Source organism: Halyomorpha halys, unplaced genomic scaffold, assembly GCF_000696795.3.
Source record: "Halyomorpha halys isolate HHAL.00 unplaced genomic scaffold, Hhal_1.1 Scaffold320.1, whole genome shotgun sequence".
NCBI lineage: Eukaryota > Metazoa > Arthropoda > Insecta > Hemiptera > Pentatomidae > Halyomorpha > Halyomorpha halys.
In genome coordinates, this window is record NW_027116715.1 from 1,163,489 (window position 1) to 1,188,498 (window position 25,010).

Here is a 25,010-nt window from a genome sequence, read left to right on the forward strand (position 1 = left end):
AGAGGTAGAAAAACTAAAAGTTTTTCTAAACCTTTGAAGCTAAGTTTCAGTTTTTGAAACATATAAGTAGTGGACATTTGTATACACAAGAATTGTATTAATAAATATCCTAGGGGTGGAGGACAGTGGCGCTTTTTCATCATTTTTAAGATAAAAAAAAATCTTCATTCAAGTATTAACTGGTGACAAGCTAACACGACAGCAAATAAAACAGTGACCAGCTCAGCTGGCCTGTTGCGTGACGTCATTCTCTATTTAACAGTCCTAGTAACAGATTCTCAAACATGTTATATCGTTTTAACATGGTACAAGAAGGAAATATTTATCCATTTAACATGAGTTTCTCCATTTAACATGGTGTAATATGTTAAACCAAAGATCATGCATATCCCTACTAAACTTGGATGTGGTTAGTGATTATGACTCTATAAACTGCACCAAAGGGTGCAAACCGGAGATATAAAATAAAACGTTTGAATTTTGTTTCTTAATTTAAAACCAAATTTGCCCTTATAAGGGTAATAAATCTACATTTAGTTGATGCAGGTTGAAAGAGGAGACTTTCGGCTTTCCAATGGTTCTATTAACGTAGGAAATGGATAAAATGAAGAGGAGTTATGAATGATTATATGAACAATTGACATTGAGAGGGAAAAAAAAATCCTCTGAAAGACTGGTTATTGAAATGTTTTTCAAGGTGAAAAATTTCCAATTTTTAATTTTCTTGTAAAATTGCATATAGCAGTTTGAGACGACACTCTCAATATGATGTGCTTTTTTCTAAAAAACATTTGTTACCTACTTTACACCCCGCCTCATCATGTTTTTATATATTTTTTTGTGAATATATGATAGCTTAATTGAATCAGTAATATTTTTTTCTTATTCTTCGGATGGAGACAAATTGATTGGTGTTCAATAACAATGAAATAAACTTATACTTTATAGTATACTTATACTTTGAGCTACAAACCTAAAACGCTAAATTTTGTTCATAACTTTTTTCTACTGGAGGATTTCATTATCTTTTAACCTTCTCATGGTGAAAGGGAACATTTTGAAAAAACAAACAGCAAGTAAATTGGTCCATTAATTCAAAAGTTTATTGTAGATAAATATTCGACCATTCCCTTTTATATTTATAGATTTATTTTTTACTCCAATTGAAGATGAGAGATACACTATGTCAGAAGGCCTCTTACAAAGCGTGTTCATATTAGTTAGGTGACTGGTTATGAGATAAATTGACAGATGAGTTTTATGGGAACTAGTAAATTCTCGCAGGATGGAAACTTCACTCTGTACGGAACTAGCTAAAGTTGATTATTATATTCTGCTTGCGGTAATTCAAAACCTTGTAGTTTGATACCCATATCTTATAAATGTGAAGGGCATAAGGCATTGATTTTTATTTTTACAATAATAAATACAACAAAAAGTTTAGTAATAGTGGTTATCAAAAAAAAATTTATATATTTTACTAAAGATAATATCAATAACCTTGTTAAAATTATCACTTTCTAGTATGGGAGAAATTAATCGGTTCAATAAATCATTACTCAATTTTTGGATTACTTTTATAATAATTCCTTATCATTTTACTAACAATCTTAATGATATACTATAAGGAAAAAAATTATATTAAAAAAATTTTATAAATATTTATAAAAGCAACATACTTTTCTTGCTTGAGTACTCAATTAGATCTGTCAAGAAAAAAAGAAATTAGGGGGTGGCATGTAAAAGCTTAAGGATGGTTTTAGTCACCCTCTTTATTTTAGAAATAATTTTTATAACTCACTTGGTCTTTTTTTTTTTTTTATTTTTTTTTTTTTTATTTTATATACCAGAAACGCCATTAATATGATCAGTTTCTTGGGCGTGTGTTTTTGAGATCAAGTGGTATCTGTTTTTTGTATTTGTTAATATTAATGTAAAGATTAAAAACGGGTTTTCATTTTTGTGAATACTAATCCAATATTTGTTTTGTATAGAATTAAATTATCTTGTAATACCGTAAACCAATTCCTTTTAATTTATCAATCGGGACTTTTCTATACATCTTTACAAAATATTTTATTTGAATTACACATCCCATAATCTCCCTCGATAACTTGGGAAATTCTGTTAGAATTGTTGTAGCTAGTTCTTCAATTTTTAGAACGTAACAAACATATGCAAATCGATTAGACAAAAAAATCATCCTAGAATTGTCGTAGCCACGTTCTTGGGGGTCATTTCAAGAACTGTAACAGAGCGTTGATGCATGACCAGGCTGTTAAACGCCCTTTTAAAACAAACAAGAACTGTAACAAACATAAATTGACTTGACAAAAACAAAGGGGTCTTTTATGCTTGAAATGGAGAATGCTATGAATCTTTGATATACTGAATATCATCCTATAAATGTTGTTGGATATTTTCTATTATTCTAGAATTGTTGTAGCTTCTTTCTTAGGCATGATTCTACCATCCGTACTACTGTAACAAACATAAACGACCAAACAAAAACAGAGAGTTCTGTTATCGTATAAATGTAGGAAATGTTCTATTAAACTACAATTGTTGTAGCGTTCTTGGGCGTGGTTCTACCATTTGTACAACTGTAACAAACAAACGACAAGACAAAAACAAAGTTTATTTTTCTTAGAAATGGACAATGCTAAGAATCTTTGATGTACTGTAGGGTCAATAATTCTGTTGTTTTTTCTCTCCAATCAGTTGGCATTATTCTGTTTATTTCTATACCATGGAAAATTTATGGTATAATGGTCCTAATTAGTATGAGAAAGGTAAAGTGTAAACAAATTTGTATTCTTGAGGTTATCCCTAACTTAACAGTCCGGAACAGTTTTATAGAATTTTCTGCGATTTATGGGGCTCTAATCAATTTCAATAAAAAAAATAATGGTTGGGTTCTAACTTCAGTTACTTATAGAAGAACCATGTTGCACGCAATGTACGTTATTTATAACATTAATCTGTTAAAAAAAACTTTGTCCGAAATATCAAATATCTATTTGACAAAATAGCGAGTTAGTGAGATAACAGTGTAGAGTAAGACGATAGAGGGGGAAATCCTTTAGAAAGTGTAGAATAAGATTACAAAGTTCTGAGGGTTCCTGCCGTATTAGCTAAACTTGAAAAAACTGTTTTTAAACAGTAAAAATGGTAAGTATTTTTATGCACTATCAAAAATATTATAGCCAGCAAAATAAAATAAAATGATAATAAATAAATAAAATAACAATTGGTCATTTTGAAAGTAGTGATATTTAAAACTAGAATGCTCAGAGTCGTAATTAATACCTTTTGGAAATGTATTTTTTAGTTTAACAGATTAAGCAATTTTCACCAGTTTCCTTCGGAAGTTCAATTCCGTCATGTTCACGTGCATACTAAAAGCGGGGGGCGTAAAGTTTATTTCGAACGTTTTCAAATAGAATACAACTAGTGTATTTTTTAAAAATTTACCACTTGCTGGTGGTCCTGGAAAACAATGCCGCAACTATAAAATTTAGTGAAATTGACTTGGTTTTGGCGGGCTCAAACATCTAGTAAACACACATGATATATATAGTATGTAGTAAATACATTTTTGAGCCCACCAACGAATTGAGTCAATTCACAAACAGTTGCGTCATTGTTCTTCCGGACCAGCGGTATAGCGACAATCGTTTGTTTCTTTTGTGCTATAATTTTACTTTTCTTATTTCTCCAGCTCGGAGAAAAAGGGCCCATTTATTTGAGAATGCTACCTCTATATTAATAACGTTCAAAACTTCTCTCATAAGTACTTTCAAAGCTATTTCTAAATTGAAACTTTTAGTAAATTGCTATAAAATGTGTAAACAAAAACTGATTCTTGCTTTATTGATCATTTATAATCGTTCAATCAATCCTAACTCGTTAAGGAACCCCTGAAACAATAAGAAAAGAAGTCGAAGCTCTCAAATATTATATCATAGTGTTCAGTATAGAGCAACAATCACAGATTGGCTGCTTAAGTGATATAAAAAATAAATGCTAGTTGAAGAGCGTTCATAATGGATCCCTACACGACTAATCGGAATGACAAAAAATCAAAAATGGACGTTAAGATAGATGGATAAAGGAGAAAATTCTAATACAATCTATCATTCAAAATGTCTGAAGAGTCTTTCCTACTTCCTCAGTGACCTTTCACTTCAAATTCTGAATGGTCTAGAGTTTAGAATTTTCACTGTAACCGTCTGTGTTAACCTTAAAATGGACTTTTAGATATTTTTGTCATTCGGATTGATCCTGTAGGGGTCCAATATGAATGGGCTACAACTAGCAATGTTTTATATAAACTAAGCAGGCAATTGGTGATTGTTGCCTTTTACTGAACACTATGATTTAATTTTTGAGAGCTTCGACTTTTTAAATCTTTGATTTGAATTATGCGATTCTGAACGGTTTTTCAAGAATATTGACAAAGTCACATGAATACATTAGATCCTCAGTTCTAAGAGGATCATGTGTCATTCCAAACATGTGATTTATAGTTTTCTATATTTTACTCTAATTTTATCTGTTGTGTTTAACTCTATTTATTTGTGTTTTTATTTTGTTTTAACTTACAGAATTCTAAAAACTTCAGTGTCCAAGATGTCGAAACCCACCGCCATCCTTCAGGTAGTCTTGGATAATCCTTCCAAGGTTTTTTTCTCTGGAGAGATAATTACAGGTCTAGTAAAGTTCCAGGCGGAGCAACAGCATAAAGTTCAGCTCCTGGCAGTCAACCTTAACGCTGAGTATTATAGCATTAAGAACGATCAAGAATGTGTAGAACTCATTTACACCGAAACATGCCCTCTCGACTTGAGGAGTGCTGGAGAAGGCAACACCGAAATGCCATTTTCCATAGTTGTTCGCCCCGATTCACCAACATCCATCGCCTCGACTATTGGAGGGATCAAATATAGAGTGGTATCTATTCTGTTGTACAAAGAAGGGGATAGGGTCCAGCGAGTTGAGGCTGCTGAGTACTTGTCTGTCAACGCGCAGAAGCAGCTTACCGAAGAAATGGGTGGTCAGAAGGTTACTGCTCAAGAAGGCTGGAACCTGATACCTTCCTGTTGCGGCGCCATCTTTGTGGACTTCGAGGTAGCGTGTGCAGCCCTGCTCTGTGGTCACAGTGCCATTATCAATGCTTGCATCACCAACGGTACCTCCTTCCATATTCAAGGCACCTCGGTATCTCTGATCCAGAAGATGTGTCGGCTACGCGACAAGAAGATTATCAAGTGTACCGTGGCCACTAAAGAGCGTGGAGCCATCCTCCCCGGAAAGAGGCAGGTTTGGCTCTCGGATCGGTTTCTTATTCCTCCCCTGCCACCTTCTGGAGTGGACCCATACTTCAAGGTCAGCTACAAGTTAATCATGGTGATTCAGAAGACTTCGACGAAGGGAATGAGGCTCAAGATTCCTATAGTCATCGGTAACCTGCCCCGAAGCAAGGACACCCAGTCCCTAAGCACTCAGTGTTCATTGGGAGCCGACATAACAGACATCGTGGAAGGCAGATGTTCCAACTTCTCCAGCGATGTCCACGGATTCAAGCCTCTTTATGTCTCCTATATTTCCTAATCTCAGATTAATTTCTTCTTTTTTTCAGTGTTTAATTTTTTGTTCAATACATGGATAATGATTATCTTTGACACTACTATATACTTTATAAGTAATACTTTTTAGGATGTAAGATATTTTATAAAATTAGAATAATGTTTTAGAAATCTTATTATGATACTATATTTTTCAATCATATGTTAATTGTTGAATCTTATAAACCGTTATTTGAATTATTCTATAAAAAAAACTTATGTATCCTTAGATAAGTAACACTAAACCCTATCCAAAGTATGAGAATAAAAACGTCATGGTTTAACTGTTATTATTTTTTTATTCAAGTTCTATTTCTTTGATGTATTCATAGTAAAATTAATATTCTAATTGAGAACCATTGGAAATTACTCGCCTCACATCCCCTAACGTACTCTTCTATCTAATAAACGGACATTTTTTTTTATTTAGTCTTTTAGCCTAAGGCTTGGAACATATTTGGACTTGTCTCGCGATGCGAACCCGCGGCAACTTCATAATATATAACATTACAAATAAATGAAGCAGCGCATAGTAGTAACGTGACGCCTACATTCTTCATGACAGACTTGGCACAGTAGCAGAGGCAAAATGTGAGATAACATATCCGAGCAAACCATAGATATTAATATCAGTTAACAATATATCGGTATATATATGTATATATGTCCACAACAAATTTTTGAATTAGTCGACTGATTTGGGTGCTGTTTTTTACAAAGAATTCCTTATTAAAAAAAAATCTAAATATGTTTTTTTAATGCGTACGTTTTAAAATCAATTATTAACTTAAATTATAATTTTTATATCAGTAATTAATTATCATTAAAATTAATAATTGTTAATTTTAATTAAAAATACAAAAATATATTAGTAATTAAAAAAAAAATTGAATGGTTAGATTTTTTAAATTAATTTTAAGACATTTTATATCGCTATTCAAGTTTTTGTTAGTTGTTTTCATTACTACTGAACCATCATTGAGCTCTTTTTTATATTTAAAAATGATCATATTTAAGTTTTGGGATATATGTTCATAATAAGGATCAGAAACAACATATTGGTATCATCTTATCAAAATACAGAATAGTACAAGAGCCGGGTGGAAAAAATGTCGATTATTTCATCCCAATTTTTTATTACTTTAATGAAGTATTATTACTTATCAAAATTGATGATTCAGTCAAGTATATTTAAGGGGAATGGCTGGTGCTTCAAAACGTAAAAACAGCACACTGGACATGAGATAAGGTCCAAAGAGATAGTAAGAAATGTAGAATGATAGCTGTGCCACAGAGAAGTGAAGATGCAAAAATGGAGGAGGACATGATTTCCCATATGAAATCATGAGGTGACTTTTATTGTATAAAATAAAATATATACAGTAGAAGATTGGTGTTATATAGTTTTTAATATTGTTATAGGTTTTTATAGTGCATGAATATGGGACAGTGGTCCCGAAACGTTGTACAATGTTAATGAATAAATAAATAATAATTTATTGAAAATGATGGAAGTAATAAACCTCAAAAAATTAGTAAAAATTATTTTTTCTTTCAGAGCTTCATTAAAACAAGCAGTGAAATAAGACTCAAATAGTCATAAACTATTTTACTGTTTATGTTCGAATCCGGCCTGGGAGGTCGGCTTTTACTCACGAAATGAAAACGACCTCCATCATGCTTAGAAATATTGGTTATATATAGAAACTCCGTCCCCTCCCCCGGATGTCAGAAATGACCAGGAAGGGGGTCTTAAAAAAAATTCTATTTAGGGACCACATTAGTGAAATAAACCTCTGTCCACGGTAATATCTTTGGAAGATGTTAATTTTGAAACAAAACCATGCATTATTTTAGGGTCCTCACTTGTTAAATAAACCTCTGTCCACGGTAATATCTTTAGAACTTGTTAATTTTGAAACAAAACCATGCATTATTTTAGGGTCCTCACTTGTGAAATAAACCTCTGTCCACGGTAATATCTTTGGAAGATGTTAATTTTGAAACAAAACCATGCATTATTTTAGGGTCCTCACTTGTGAAATAAACCTCTGTCCACGGTAATGTCTTTGGAAGATGTTAATTTTGAAACAAAACCATGCATTATTTTAGGGTCCTCACTTGTGAAATAAACCTCTGTCCACGGTAATATCTTTGGAAGATGTTAATTTTGAAACAAAACCATGCATTATTTTAGGGTCCTCACTTGTGAAATAAACCTCTGTCCACGGTAATATCTTTGGAAGATGTTAATTTTGAAACAAAACCATGCATTATTTTAGGGTCCACACTTGTGAAATAAACCTCTGTCCACGGTAATATCTTTGGAAGATGTTAATTTTGAAACAAAACCATACATTATTTTAGGGTCCTCATTTGTGAAATAAACCTCTGTCCACGGTAATATCTTTGGTACATGTTAATTTTGAACCAAAACCGTACATTATTTTTCATCAGATGGGCCACTATTCTAGCTAACAGCGACGTGATCCCTCGACATGGGACTTTAAACGCGTCTTAGCGTCTTACCATGCTTCTAGCCAATACAAGTATTATTTTCTCAACCTACTGTGCTGAAAAGGGTATTTATTGTTTTAAAAAATATATAAATCTTCTGGATTACCATCATAAGTAGAGATCTGATTGTAATCCTTTTTTACCATTGAACACGCAATTGAAGCTGTATTGAATGTGATAGCTGCATTACCATTTGTGTTATTAGTTGATGAATTACTTAATTGAACAGTTATTTATTTTATATTTAACTCAACAGTTATTATTTTGATTTCTATGGAGTCATATCAAAATAGTTTTTCTCGACCCTATTAAAGTGTAAAAACCCGAACTCAAGGTGGTTTACTCCTAGAACTGTTGTTAAAAGACTTTATCCGTTTTTTTTATAAGTTCGCTGAGTTGATCCGAAATTCGTTGGGATATTTCGTCCAGTTTTCTGGAACTTCAGAAAACCTTTGTCATCTTTACAGACCTGAGTTTAATAGGGTCTCTGTTTAGGCACCAGACAAAGAACAATTACGGAAAGAACGTAAAATACTTAATTGGTAACTAGTCACATTTGCATAAACAACTACTTCACTATATATTTTTTTTCTTCTAAGCCCCATTGGTGTGTAGGTTGGATGTCATGATAAAAATGGTTTGAGAGAGCCTTTTATTCTGTATTGGTAATGCATTTGAAGAGGGGGCTGAGGAAATTTGATTATTTGGAAAGGGGCAGTCTGTTGGTGATGGGGCTCATCAGGTTTGTTGTCAATATTAGATATTAGGAATAGAGGATGCAACTGTCTAATCCCTGTTTAAGTGTAGCACTGAGATGAAAAATCAATTCATTCCTATTTTAAAATTTTAAAGTGCTGGTAGAAAAAGTATTTTGGCCATATTTATCTGTTATGATTTTTAGAGACTAGAAATATGAAAAAAGGTATCAATGGGGTGTACGAGTAGTATAGGGTAAATAAACACTTCCCTAGAATAAAATGAACGAAGAAATTACTGAGTAAATCGGGAATGAAATTTCCCTGGACTTGGTTTTATACTTCTAATTTTTTTTTTCTGACCAAGACTCCTATTTGAGTTCTTTACTGCCTAACCATGGTTGGGAGTCAGATTTTTTCATTTTTTGGGACCACCACTCAATGAAAAAAGTCAATGCCCTAGGCGTAATTGAACCGGCTCCGCCAATAGACATAAATTTGGTAAGACTGTGTCTTAAACACTGAGCTTCTGGCAGCCCTTACTTCTAAGTATTGATACATTTTTAAAATAGCATGTTGGTTTTCTTATTCAAAATTTTTCTAGTACTGTTTCAGCCATATTTAATTATTTCAAACATCTGTACAAATAGGTTTATACAAGTAAAGGATAGCGTTTTCTCGTAAATTTATCTCTTATTTTGGTTGATTTATTATACTTTCATTTGTAGTTTAGAAAAAAGCTGTACAGCTTCAAGGTAAGGAAGTTATTGTAAAGTGCTCAAATTTTCGATTGTCAGTGTTCAACGAATCTGTGCATTTCATAGCCATTGCCAATGTTATTTTTATTGTGGTTAGGGGGGAGATTTAAGAACTGAGACAGCTTTTTTTTAAACCAAAAACTAAACTTTTAGTTAAAGAAATTATTTTTGTACTAAAATATTAGTTTTAATGTTCTATTTGACCTTTTTTTTCCTTTTATTTTGCCTTACAAATGAGAAATTTCCCCAAAATTTCAAAAATCTATATCTTTCAAAATATCAACTTAAGTATGTGGCTGCTTTAAGGACTTGCTAAGGGACCCTTATAATGGCACTACACAAAAAAAAAAATTTAGAGAATTTGTTCTTCTAAAGAGCTGTGTCGCAAATAATCCATCATTTTTAAATGAAGCATGGATGCATAGTTTGGTTGATTAAATGAAAGAAAAAAGAAGTGAAGGATATTGCATGAACAATTAAACTTTGGAGAAAACTTCTAGACCTTGTCAGTTTGTTTCAATTAACTATTTGAAAAATATATAAATAAAAGCCAATTCGATTGGTATGATCTGTTCAACATAAAAATTAAAAAAGGATGATAAAAGACTGTACACAGTGCTATAATTTCAATCAGTTTAATCTAACCCATAATTTCAAAGAGTTGGAATAAATACTATTAATTACAATTATTATCAATGAATTATTTGCTTATAAAATACATTTTTCATATAAATACAATTATCTAATACATTTTTCATATAAATACAATTATCTAATAAATTTTTCATTTAAATACAATTATCTAATACATTTTTCATATAAATACAATTATCTAATACATTTTTCTTCATATAAATATTTAAAAATAAAATAGCTTTTTATTTTTTTCTTATTTACTTTCTTATACAACATATATATATATATGAATACACAGATGAAAGTAATTTTGTACTAACATCCTTACATTTAATTAATATTTTAATTAGTTAACAGCATACATTAATCATTTCTTATTTCACTATTAACAAATAGAATAAGAAATATCTGTTACATATAATACATACAATGAGTGATTCTAAAAGAAAGTCAATTGTGATACTCTAGTGATCCATCAAATGGATGTGTCATATCGATGACATTTTGATTTTATTACATTTTTTTCAATCCTGTTTATAATATTGATTAAAATATATATACACATATATCTCTTCCTTCAGTAAAATTTAGTTTTGGTCTTAAAACATTTGATTATCATTACTACCACCTGTAATGAAATCAATGTTGGTTAAAACCTTTTCTTTGTGAACTTAGAATATGTCCCACATATTGTAAAACCTTAAGAAAATTTAAACTCACTGCATGCTCTCTCCAGAAATTAATTGATAATTATTTTAAATGCAACTAAAAACATCAATAACGTATTTGAAAGTTTGTAAATAGACATATTTTGTAAATAATGGGATGTTGTACCTTGGTTATCTAAATTCAGATTATAACCTGATTAGTGATACTCACAGGTATGTGAGAATTAAAGGCGAAGATTTCACAATAGAAACTTCTTTTTTGGTGATAAGTTAATTTATTATGTTTGAAAATTTATAAGATGCTTTGTACAGTTACTTGATCAAATAAAGCAAGGTAGTATTATTTGAATATTGAGCTTCAATTAAGCAAACTAGTTTTAGGACCATTCCTCCTTTGATAAAATCAGTGTAGTGCACTTATCAAGCAACACATTTTTGATTAAAACCAACAAATTTATGTAAAGTGAGATGAAATCTGATCTAAAAACAAAAAAAAAAAAAAAAAAATGCTCTTTACCTTTTACTCTCAAAATTATTTTTTAAAGGAAAGTTTATGGTTGGAAGGAAGATAGACCTAAAGGTTGAAACGATTTCTTTTTTCATTGATGAGATATCAACATATGATGGCTCCCCCTATGAAATTCACAGTAGGCTAATTTCAAAATTATAGTTATTTTCAAGAAGTGTAAATATTTTAAAGCTAATTACAGGAGAGAATATTTGACTAAAACTAATTAATTTTCTGCATAAACATTTTATTGATTACCTACTTTTAATAAATAATGATTGTGTAATAAGTAATAACTGGATTTTGATAGCTATTATCTGAAGAACATTAACTACTATTAAAAGCAATTTTATGAATCTGATTTAATTGTATTTGCTTCATTTGAGCACTATTTGGTCTCTGGAAACCATATGAAGAATTGAGTACATACACACCTATGTATGTGTGTATAAATAAAATTGTTTATTTTTGGTGAATAAGTAGAAAACTAAACCAAATTAATTTTCTTACTGGCATTAATAATTAAATATTATAGAAAAAGGATTAAGGGAAATGGTTTATTTACAAATACCTAACACAATTTAATTAAATTATAATGCCTCATAGGAATCATAAATAATCAGCTGTTGGAAATAAATTATTTCTGAACAGTGCTGAAAAAAAGTAATCCTTATGCAGGCCATACAATATCTTCTATCCATCCGATATAGTCAGATACTTTAGTATATACACTAGGCAGGTTTGTATCCAGGGAGCAATTAGGGCCAAAAGATGATACACCGATTAAAGTGTACATGCATTTATGTTCACTGTGAGCAATTTGAATTGGTCCACCAGAATCACCCTGAAAAATAGAGATTTGCTACATTTGTAAAAATATATTACAATTACTATAAGAAAACACTAATAATCAATTAATTCAGTAAACTAAAATTGGTCATCAATATTTATTTACTCTTTTGTATCTGATATTAATAGCGGGACTATCTTTCTTTTCATGTTCTTCACCATTAGTGCTTGCTTTCATTACTTCAATACTTTTTTTTTCAGACTGTCTTCTCATTTTCATTAAAATTCGGTGAATATAGAGTTATATTTCCACTCATAATCTCAATATTTACCACCAGGATTTTTATTTAATTTTTATACACAATTCTATTCTTTCTTCATTATCTATTATTAATTCATTATAGCTTTTATTTAAACTACTTTAGAATGAGTAGAGTAGGTATATGTTCTAAATCTATTTATTATAGTTGAAAATTATTATCATCAGACCATATCATATCATGAACATAACAGTGTTTTAATTCAATTTCAAGTGTAATTTTATTTTTTTTAAATATTAGGTGAAATGCCCTACTTAGTTATCCTGTTTAACTATATTTATGAGATTATCTGCAGTTATCTTGATAGGAACTTCCTGCCAACGCCTTGGTAAAACATCTTACAGAGTGGTTGTAGATTTCAGAGAGATACCTTTCTTTGATGAGGATTCCTTATTTGTTGATTTGGGTTTACCAAAAGTCTGTAGAACATGGTGGCAGGATAAGATTACTTATTTCTAAATTTACTAGGATTTCAAATATGATTATATAATTTAGTTAATAATAGTTTAATTGATAGTTAGTAATCACTGTTAATTTCCAGAATAGCACCTAGCTGTCAGTGTCTCATTAATAATGTATATGACCACCCACATAAATGTTGACCCAGTCCAGGAGCCATTTCTACTAAAAACTATTGCTAAAACAATGTGGTCTGGTGCGTTGGCTACTCTCCCTGTGAACTTTTCATCGTCTACAATAGTTTTTAGAAATAAATCTGAAATTCTATGAATGCACATTTTCATGCCAATTTTTCAAATTAGTCAGAATGGACAAATTTGTCCTCCCCAAAGACCTCTACAGCTGCACCAGAAAAATCTATGTTGACAATGGTTTACAACTTTACATAATTTTTAATATTAAATATTCAGAAGAGCTCTTAATATAAAAGATGTAATGCAGTAATATGTAATGCTTATCTTTGTGTAAAATGACTAAAAACCACCTGGGGTAAATAAACAGGATAAATAACTCATAAATTTTGACTCTTTTATGGTGGTTCCTTCAAACTTGAACCTTGACTGGAGTCTTTGTTGAAGTGAGAAAGCTCAAACCACATAGCTTTCTAAGTTGTTTTACAACACTAGACTAGATTCATCAAAATTTGCATATTTTGATGATGGCAGTAATTTATTCATGTATGTTTGTATTTGAAATGGTGAACTAATACCTGTTAATAACTAATATATGAATAAAATAACATACCCAACATGTGTTCTCTCCTGCACAAATGTAACGTTCAGGAAAATCATCTATGAATCGTTTGTATGTTGCAGCACATGAGCCTGGATCAATAATATTCAAACCAACTTTTTCCAAATTAAATTGTTTTTCTGAAATTTATTTTGAAAAATAAAATCCTTTAAAAACTATGTATACTGCAATGTAGAAAAGATATTTTTTAGTCCTAACTTTTATCAAAAAAGTATCAATTTTTTGATTGATATATTATCTAAAAATAAAAAAAGTAAATCTTTTTCAACTTCATATCATTTATCTGATTGGATCAGACAATGTTTTGGACTCCTTGATCCATTTTTAAGTTTGATGTTTTCTACCTATCAAACATTTTAAAAAAGAAGTATGTAGTAACTGAAATGGTTTAAATTGATTTTTATAATTTTTTTTCATTTAAAAATAGTTTTTCTTTTTATTAAAAAGAAAAAAAATTTAATAAATAATCAATTGTAACATCAATAGTCAATGGTTAACATAATATTTTTTTCCTAAATTATATATCGCTGCTGTGATGGTGGCACATCTGACAAAAATAATTTTATTTTTATTTTGTATTTTTCATATTCCATAGATTGTACAGTGGACTCTGCGGTTACTTTGTAATAATTTTATTAGCTTTCGGGCAGTATGTAAGGAGGGCCATAGTAGAGAAAGTAACCTCAGTCTACGATACTATCTTTGGAATATATCTAATTCAAAATAAAGTCAAAACTTTTTTTCAAGATGTGTCACTATCAAAGCAAAGTAGGGATATAATTTTTTAATATATAATTATTAAATTTATAATTAACAAATTGGTGCTTTAGAGTCTTCAAGTAAAAATAAATGAATAATAACAAAACATTTCAAGTATATATGATCATATGGTATGAGAGATTTAAGTGATTCGTGAATCCTGACTGCATGGCCAAGGCAGTATCTAAAAATAGTGTAAAAAATATAATTTCAAAGGGAAAAAGCAATTTGGAGCAAAATTTAAGAAATAAATTGAGCTTGTTGCCAGGGGTGATTAGGGTGTATTTATGAGATGTTTTAGTATGGTTTATTTGTTAAATGGATTAGAGACATTTAATTTTCAAGAACTAAATAGTTTTTTTATGATTGCATATCTATTTTTATTGCATAGAAATAAACATATTTAAGAAATACCTTTGTTAATCCCAAAACTTGTTTCTATTACCATCTTATTAAAAAGAGAAATTCCAGTATCAAGACAAATTGGTCTTTGACTTTCATTGAGCTTAATTGGTAATTTATAGAGTGCTATGTCATTAGCATTGTTCTTAGTATTATAATGGGGATGAATATATACATCACTTATCACAGATGAATGGCTTCGGAATAATTCCATGATTTCATCACTCGTTGGTTTTTTATTTATTCCAAAAAAAACATATCCATCATCTCTAAAAAGAAAAAAAAGAAAATTATTAATTAATTAAATTTAATTTAAATTATTAAAATTATTAATAAATTAAAGATTTGTTTTAATTCTGAAAAAAGAGATAAATCACTTTTTCAACAGTATCCAAAGATATCTGAGAGCAGACAGGTGTTGATACCTCATTCTCAATAATACATTTTGTTTCTGCTATCTATGGGACTTTTAATTAACAAAGCCCAGTGCTAATGCATGCTCACTGGAGCTGGAGATAAAAGCCGTTTTGTAGAGAGACTCTATTTTGCATGTCATATTAGTGATATCTAAGATATGGGCAGGTTGAATGGAAAAGACGAAATACTTGAGTGAGTAGGCCCTAAGTTGTTCCCCAAAGCTGGAGAACTCAGGCTGATGTGGCCTGATAGTTTTGCTGCAGATATTCTTTCATTCAGATCAGAAACTGGTAGGCAGTTGCACAAGCAAGAACCAAATGGTAATTGCTTATTAAGGGGCCCAAAGCCCACTGCAGGTTACAGTGCTGAGATAGATAGGTACATAGACATAAGTTTACTCTTTATGCCTTGTTTATTTTCTATCCAGAAAAGTCTGCCAAACACGATTCTTATCCTGACCAAAGAAACTAATTTCTTGCCTAGATAATATTGAAAATGGTGTAATATAGTTGGCTGTAGAAGCGAGCAAGGAGTAGTTGATCGAGATGGGTCAAGATAGGAAACAAGTAAGTGTACAACTTTGATTGTGTGTACCGCCATTTCCGCTCTGTTCAAGACCCTCATCAGGGAGACGAGTACAGACTAGAATATGCTATAGAATACATGAATACTAAATATAGTGAATGTATAGTGTTCCAAGCCAGCCTTCCAGGATTTGAAGAGGATTCCATCAGTTTGGAAAGCCATTCCTCTTCCTGAAAGGCTATCTTACCCCCTACATTGGTTACTATTTTAATGTAACATAAATATTTAATGAAAAAGAAGTTATATTAAATTATTCACAGTACAATACACTGTTAAATACTCACTTTGTTACTTTGCAATGAGCAACACTTAAAACAAACTGTGGACTCACTACGCTACCACTACACATCCACAGCAGTCCAGACGATTCACTAGAGGAAGTAGGAAGAATTAGTTTGGCTATCAGAACCTAAAAAGTTGATGATTTATTAATTATGTTGTAATTATAAAATGATTCCTTCTAAAATAAAATTCTTACTTCTACTTTTCTATGTTTCCATTCAGAAGATGTATATTACTGACTTACTAACAAGATCCGAAACATATGAAAAAGGATCTGATAAAGAAGGATCCGTCAAAAGCTACAGATCAGTGGACCATTGTATATAAGCCTGAAGACAAGAAATGGATATTGCAGGAATAAACAGAGGATTTGAATTTAAGAAGATATGAGATAAATGATGGACAGTGGGATTAGTTAACTTGGTAATAGAAGGATGCAAGGAAATCTTTTAGTTAAGAAGGATATAGCCACTTCAACTCCTCATAAAAATGGGATATATCTCTGGGGATCCTGAAGAGGAATCGTACTTGACAATTTATTAATTATTTTAGTTTTGTCTTGAGAATATGGGGGATTTGTCAAAGTGGGGGGAATATAAAGGATGTTACTAGGAGTCGATAGGCTTCAAATGGAAATAGGTGAGAAAGATGATTGAGTCTCTTAAAGATATTAATAGTACAACAAGAGATATCAGAGTGGAGGTTTTTCCAGGAAAGGGTTTAGTCAAAGGTGATTCAAAGGTTTTTGATGATTGAATAGAAGTTCATAGCTGACAATGGTTGACCATTTTCTCATTGTCGATAAGTGGATACATTACCATGATGGAGTGACAGTTGTGAACAAGTACCAACAAATCTTGAGAATTGTTTGCGAATGAGTTGGATTTGGATTATAACAAAAATAAGGTTACTCCCAAATCCATTTGTGTTATGTGTATTATTTCCATTTATTTGTGTTACCTCCATTTTGGTGTTCTGAACTAATATATTTTGATTTTTTTTTGCTTTATAATACATTTCCAATGAATAAATAAGTATAGTAGTAAATATGTTATACTGAATTTATGATTTAATATAAAAAAAATTACAAATAATTGTAACTGGGTCTTACTGACCTACCGGGTTAATATTTTAAGATATATTGATGATAATGGGAGTTAATCACCAAAAACAGATTTGAATCAATCATCAATATTGATAAAAATGGATCAAAAGATAGCTGATGATAAAAGTGGGTAAGGAACAGGAAAAGATTGAGGTGAGTTGGATGTATTGGAATACATAGAATGCTGTACTATAGGCATTATGTAATACTATTGGTACTAAGCAGTTTTCTTGGATTATGAAGGTACAATATATAATCTTTGTTGTGTATATATTTCCATCAATAAATCTGCAGAATGTGTCAAATGTCATATATACCACAAGTGTCTTGTTATCTGTATATGTGATATATTGTAATGGCATAGTAATCTTAATAGGATGAAAGGAAAGATAATATTTTAAGATTTATTGGTGAAATTAGTAATTGTGAACTTTGGGTAAGTCATCAATATCGATTATAAAATATTTCTGATGAAAAAAGTGAGGAATGATCAGGAAATGATAGATATTTTGAAGGGAAAATAACTGTTCAGAAGCAGTGAAAAAGTCAGGTAAGGAAGTAATATGGATTCTGATCCGATCTGAAGTACTTTGAACAGAAAGTATATTTTTTTCTTAAGTTAAAAATTAGTGTAGAATTAAGATATTTCTTGAGGAGAAGATGTAAGTAAATATATAACTAGAAATAGTGATGTCTTAATAGTTAAAGTTAAGTATCCATCAGATCAAGCCAGTTGCCGGGAAGTAAGATATATGTTAGCGAACTACATAAAGTTTACTTGTAATTTCTATACAAGTAAACTACCCATTTGGGTTAACAAGATAAACTTAAGCTTTACTTTTGTAATGTGCATAGATTTTATGGTCATGTTGAACATAGATGGAAAGGAGAAATTTGAGCGGAGGGACATATAAAACTTGAGGGATACAAAAAAAAAAAAAGGAATCAATAAAAAGAAATTCGTGTTAACAAATATTTTAGGTGCAGTTCTTCAGAAGGAGAACATAAATTTCTTGAGCCTTTGTGGCAACTCCTTTGTTGGTTTCTTAATATAAGATAATATAGTGCTTACCATATGAGGAAACTCTTTCTCTTTGGCATGTCCGTTTCTCACTTCTTCTTCTACTCGGCAATCAGGTTTTTCAGGATTCATTACATGTTTAATAGCTGCCTTTCCATATATCTCACACACTGTAATTTTTTTAATGCAAAAATTATAAAAAAATTTAAATACATCAATTCAAGACAAGTTGATAACTGATTTTATGAAAAATGATTTCATTACTAGTAATATTTATTCTATAATACTGTCTCCTTATTTAGATTATACTGAACAGCTTGTAAATTAAAATATATATTACAAATGATATAGCCTACTCTTATGTTTTTTGTAAATAAAATCAATAGAAAACTTTCACTTATGAAAAAGTGCTGTCATGGTATACTTTGTAATTACTGTATAATGCTAAGATCTTTCAATGTATTATCTGCTTATGCACTTTTTTAAAATTTCTTTTGAGCACATACAATTTTTTTTTTAGAAATAGCTTACTAATATATTCAGGCTTAAACAAATAACATTTTTTCTCCCTTCCCCATGCCTGTCTGTGTTGGGTTGCTGTTTTCCAGTTTGCTATATGCAGTTCTTTCGCATCTTTGTCGATTTTGTTTATCCATCTGGCTTTTGGTCTCCCAGATGATATCTTGCCAGTTATAGTGGCATTCATTGTTGTTTATAGGCGTCTTGATGGATTGCTTCAAACCACATGTTTCCACCCATATTAACCCCTTTGCCTTCTTATAATGAGATATTGACTGACCGGTCTCTGCAAGCAGTGCACTGTTTTTCTCCCCCATGTGCTAATGCTCTGAACCCAGATCGCTCCTGTAATTGTAGGGAGGGCTTTACATTCAAATCTCTCGATTCTGCTTTCTAGAATACCTGTTAGAATCCTATATCAGAGCTGGCATTGTACTGCTGGCCTTTAGAATGGCATTGTACACCTTTAGCTTCATATTTTCTTAGATTTTAGTATTATTTTATATTATATATTGTCGATTAAAACATAATAGCAGTGTAATACTTTTATGCGCAATATTTGACATTATACTCACTTTCTTTTGCCTTTTCCCCTGGAATTCGTTTGGGGCAACAGAAGAGGGAGAGATCACCTTCATTGCAAGATTCCAGTTTGGTGGTTGTTAGATTAGTAAGGCATGAATCTTTACTTGCACATATTCCAGTAAAATTTTCCGATTTGCATGTTTCATTAAGTTCTGTGGACAAAAAATATTTTAGTATTTTTTGATGGGAGGCACTCCGTTAGTGGTGATGTCATTATGTTTCTTATATTAGAAAACACTATAATGTAGGCTATTCAACTAAATTAATTTGTAAAAATATTATTACCATAATTTCAAATGTATCAGACTTAAAAGAGATAGTGTGAAAATAAAATGAATAAAGCACAAACATGAATAAGTATAGATTGGTGTCTCTGAAAGTATTTTGTGAAAATTGTTTCATGGGTCAAAAAAAAAATCACAATATGGGTCTACTGTATTGCTAAAAACATTTTAAATAAATAAAAAAAAACAAAAAAATTAGAAGTATCTATGAAGAATCATAACCCAAGGAATGATGTGACAGTATGATATTAATTCCAGATTTTAAATCAAAATTTAATGAATGATCATCTTATGGATAGATTGAAGGAGAATTCATTAGGCTACTTGACTGGGATGGAAGTAAGCAAAATCATAATATTAATTATCGTATTATATAAAAAATGAAATTGTGTACATATAAGTTAAAAATGAATTGTATGTATAGATAATTGACCATATTAATTCAAATTATTAAGAAGATGGTCAGGAATGCAATTACAAGGAAACAAAAATAGTTAACAACTATTTATTTGACGACATTTGGCCCACATTGACCCCTTCATCAGGGCTGTTTCAGTTGAGGTCATTTTGAATTGTTGTTAACTATTTTTGTTTTCTTATGACCGCACACCTGACCATCTTCTGCATAATTTACAAATTAATTGTTTTAAATATCCGCAACAAGTCCCCATAAAAGAAAAAAAACTGCTATCGAAAAGTTGCATTATTTAACAACATGTATGTATTATTATTTTAGAAATTGATGTTAAAAATATGTTCTATGTGAAAAAAAATTTGCATCTTGTAGGAACATGGGAATACTATTTATTATAATTTTGGATAAACAATAAATTGTCGCTCTTTTATGTTTAACTAATATAAGAATAAATGATGTTGAGAAAATAATATTATTAAAAAATGTTTTTTGAAATTGAAAAAAGAAAGAAAATGAACTCAGGAGTGTGATTGACACACTTGTGTCAAAAAAGAAAATAATATTTCACAATTATAAAAACTAGTATAACTCTCGTATAAGAAATGTTTCATTCTTCTCTTAAATTCGTTTGAAACATGAGGGATATCATGCTCATTCCTATATATTGCTGCGTAATATGATCACGTGTTACTAGCAAATATACACAATTCATAATCATATTTTGTGAGGAAATAAAAACTCTTTATAAGAATCTATTTTTAAATTGACTTGATAAAGCGATGAAAACCGGAAATGTTTTGTTTTGCGTGGAATCCAACCCACGGTCGACGATGTTTGTCGAGAAACATCACTAGAAAATTGAAAAAAATTGTTAGGTGCTAAGTGGCATTGGAACATGAATACTTAAGGTTTTAATCGAATATCATCCATTGACCAGATGTGCTCTCATATGCAAAAAATATAAAAATGAATGGGTATAGTACTGGCTGCTCTTTATTGACTATGAAGCTAATCAGGAAGTTTTTATAGCAGGTAATGAGAGTAATGACCATCCCAGTTATGCTAATTCGGCTCACAATGTGTACAATTATAGACACGAATAGTTAGAAGGAGGCGGAAAAATCGGAAACCCATTCTCTGTAAGCTTAGGACAGAGGCAAGGAGATTCTCTTGCTCTACGGCTATTATAGAATATTAGTCTTAAATCCGATCATAAAAAGAGCAGGATTAATGTCACCATTGCAGGTAGAACTCAACAAAGTATCAAAGCAGTATTACGGTGCTTGAGGTAAAAGGAAGAAGAATGGGTCTCGTTTCCGGTTTAGAAGCTTAATAGAACCTTGAGAAATAAGCAGCCAGTTCACCCGCTGGTGCACTACGAAAACTTCTGGTTTGAATTTGTTAAAAGCTTTAGGATTGATGATCAACAGTTCCTTGTACGAGGAAGTAGAAATGAATTGCGACAGTATGATAGAAAATAAATGTCATTTCAGCCTATATTTAGTGTTTAGAAGTAGGCTGCTCGATACTACGACCAAGTTCAGTATTTATAAAACTCTTCCCCCGACCCATCTTGACATACACATCTGAAAGCTAGGCATTGGTTATTGCAAGTAGAAGAAAATGCTTAGTTTCTACTAAAAGACCCAATGAGCTCTATAAACTGTATTTGCGTATTTCCCAATTGGTAAGAGTGCAAAGAATTATATGTTTGGGCCGCTCAATCAGAATGGGAAAGGAGAGGGTCAGAAAATTGTATAATGGATACTACGATGGGGTAAGCCTTCGTGGAAAACTGAAAGAAAGGCAGCGTCTCCGAGGATCTGAAGAAAACCGGACTACCCAAGGGCGAAGCGTCCTTGACCTATATTGAACGAATGGATTTTATTGCAGTAGGGAGAAAAAATGTAATACATAATTTAGGAAGAATAGGACACAGGATAACTATGTATTTCATGGTGAAATAAATTTTGTTTTATGTTGTACAAAAATTAAAATTGGGCAAACAGTATTTATGAACGAAGATAGAGAAGAACGAGAAAAACGAATGAACGACAAGAGCGAGCGACCTTTCAATCGTGTTCGCTGTTCTTACCGGTCTGTTTATAGTACTGCTCTTTTGGACCCGTTACTATGAGGAACGACTCATTTTTTAGAGGAACAGAAACAGATGAGGAAAGTGATCTTCTTAGAATTGAGTTGGTGATTTGAAGGAGTCATGCTCACTCGTCATCAGATTGCGAATGTGTTGATTTTGCTTGACCACTTTCCTCTTTCTTTTTCCTTGTGAACCTTTTTCTTACTGAATGATAACTACTATAACAACTTAGTTTTTCCATAAATATTTTTAGAACAATGTTGCATGTAACCCTGGCGTTTTAATATAAGTCTTCGATGCTGATTGGAAATAACTTTAAGAATACATTCTAATGCTGAAACAATTATCATTATTACTATTATACTACGTAAGTTAAAATAAACTTTATTAAAAACGACTGATTGGCCAAAGTTATCAGGAAAGCATTATATTTGTTTCATTTTCTGACCTCTATATTACCATTTTGTTTTTTTAATATTTCCTGTTTGTAAAAAATTATAACACCATATTGACTCATTGATATATTTGTGACCAATTGCAAACTTAATTGTTGTGTTCTGTATCTTAAAACTTGAGAGACCGCAATAATACTGAAATATATTAAATGCTCGAGTGGGGGACGCAGTATCCCGGAAATTTCGAAACAAATATATTAATCAAGCCCATTTGTATTTTTATTCTTGACCTAAGGTAAAATAAAAAAATACATATTTGTTTTTATAGTTAATAAGAAGAAGATCTGGGTGGGTGGCATTATAATGCTAGATGAAATCGAGCACATACTAACTCGTAATAAAAATTACGATAACAAAACAAAGACAAAGAACCGAATCGAACAGGATGTCAGGTCTTTTGAAAACATCTCAGCTAACGTACCAAAAGAAAAAAAATAGATTTTAAGACTGTTAAAAAAATCAAAATATGGATTGGGTCTTTTTTTTCATCCCAAAATCAATTAATCTTAAAACAGTACGATGCAGTTAGGTTAATAATATCACTGGGCAACAGATTTATGTTTATACATATAAACCTAGGTATGTATAAACGTATAATGTACGTTAGTAATTACGGTTCTAGTCAAATATGTTTTATTACTAACCAAAAGAGTAATTGTTTTGTTAATCAAATTAAAGGTTTCAAAATCTAAAGACCTCTAATGCAGAACAATGGTTTTTATGTTCCCGTACACATTGAGCCTTGATTAACCTCTAAGAATGATTTTCAAACTAAGCGAAATTTTCAGATTTCACTTAAACAAAATAGTTACAATACGATCTCGGGAAACATTCCATTTTGATAAACATGATGTTTTGATTATGTTCTATTTGCTATAAGCATTTAAATTCTCATTGTTATGGCTGTCCCAGCCCAACGTTTTTACATTTAAGTAGATTTTAATTTAATTTTCTTTCATTTCTCGGGAGAAAAAGGTTTTTTCAAAAAATATTTCAATTAATTTTTAATCTTGTTAAGATAGGTTAAGGTTTAAAATATGTCCCAGAAAAAAATACATCATTGTTTCTAGTTCTGATTGTAAATTTATGAACTTTTCTGTATATAGATCTTTATTTTTCTTATCTGACAACTGTGAGTGAGGCAACGTTAGTACTTATTACCTAAACTATTAATTTTTTTTCTTTTTTTTTATATATATATTTCTTTATTACCAGATCGGCACTGGTTGGTTTTACATGATTGTTGTAACAATTTGTAAGTTTAAACTATTACTTAAAGATAGTCGTTATAGAGTATGCAGCTTTAACAATTGTGTGTGTTGAATAGACTTCGTTGATAACATTACACTTTTATATACGAATGAGCATAATATCAGTGAGAGTTCGAATGAATTAAAGAGAAGGTGGAAACAGGAAACAGTTTTCGCAGAGTGAACTAGAATTTTTATTTTGTAACAACAATCTTCTTTGGTCAATGATTTAGATTACAAAAGTTTGAAAATATTAAATAGACTGTTGAAAAAAAACAACAGTGAATTATATAATACTGAAGAGGAGATATAGTATCCCCGGAACGTCCAAGAAGACAAAATATATATATATATTAAGAACATTATATTTAATTCGAAACATTTTTGAGCACGAGGAAATTATAATTTTTTAGAAATTCATTTTGCGTTAAAAAACATATTCTTAGCTTTATAAATCCCTGACAATAAGCTACGTATTAAAAAACATTTATGATTTAAATTTCTTGCCAAAAATAATTTTATCAGAAAATTGAAATAATGCAGATTGATCTTGAGTTCCTTAATTATTAACTATAATTAATTTAATTGATAATTAATATGATTTAGTTTAATACAATTCCGTCAGTGAAATACGATTATTATAAATTTTTATTCATCCTAGAGCAGCATAAAAAAATATTTTTGACCTTATCGCACATCTAACGAGTTATCTTGAGGAAAGTTTCATATCCCAGGAACTATTTGACGTACAAGCGTCCAATAGCACAACAAAGAATTTGTTAAATTCTTTTTAAAGCAGTTTAGAATGATTTCATAACAGTAGCAGTTTCCATAATATTTGCCTACATAAAATCACAAAATGAGGATTGCTTGTTTTTCGAAAAAAAAAAAAAAATAATACTATTTTTGGAAAACTGTAGAAAAACTAAAATTTTTGGGTACTAGTAAACATACAGAGCTCTTTGGCCAAGTTCTAGAAACTTTACTATAGTTTAAATAATGTTATTCATGCAGTAGATATTTTCCAAGATATCGAGCATGGATAAAAAATTTAAGTTTTTTTAAAAATAAAATGAACTTCCTGTCTGCCGACTAAGATATAT

At 30.7% G+C, this 25,010-nt stretch overlaps 2 protein-coding genes across 2 annotated transcripts in view; one reads left to right on the forward strand and one right to left on the reverse strand.

The window, feature by feature from the left end:
- The first annotated feature begins 4,632 nt into the window (after window positions 1–4,632).
- Window positions 4,633–5,613, forward strand: LOC106681210 (arrestin domain-containing protein 17). Its single transcript, XM_014421413.1, has one exon. It carries the CDS (start codon window positions 4,633–4,635, stop codon window positions 5,611–5,613), a length of 981 nt encoding a protein of 326 aa, XP_014276899.1.
- Window positions 5,614–10,468: 4,855 nt separating this feature from the next.
- The window catches only part of LOC106681222 (serine protease 1), a 15,869-nt gene continuing 1,327 nt past the window's right edge, over window positions 10,469–25,010 (reverse strand). The window contains exons 2-7 of the mRNA XM_014421430.3: window positions 19,396–19,557; window positions 18,353–18,471; window positions 16,178–16,302; window positions 14,904–15,160; window positions 13,722–13,849; window positions 10,469–12,253 (exon numbers count right to left, since the gene is read on the reverse strand). Of these exons, the coding sequence (XP_014276916.1) occupies window positions 12,080–12,253; window positions 13,722–13,849; window positions 14,904–15,160; window positions 16,178–16,302; window positions 18,353–18,471; window positions 19,396–19,557 (965 nt within the window). The 3' untranslated portion in view covers window positions 10,469–12,079. The remainder of the gene's footprint in view (window positions 12,254–13,721; window positions 13,850–14,903; window positions 15,161–16,177; window positions 16,303–18,352; window positions 18,472–19,395; window positions 19,558–25,010) is intronic.

Coding starts and splice junctions, on each gene's coding strand:
- LOC106681210 (XM_014421413.1), top strand. CDS start 4,633: ATGTCGAAACCCACCGCCATCCTTCAGGTAGTCTTGGATAATCCTTCC.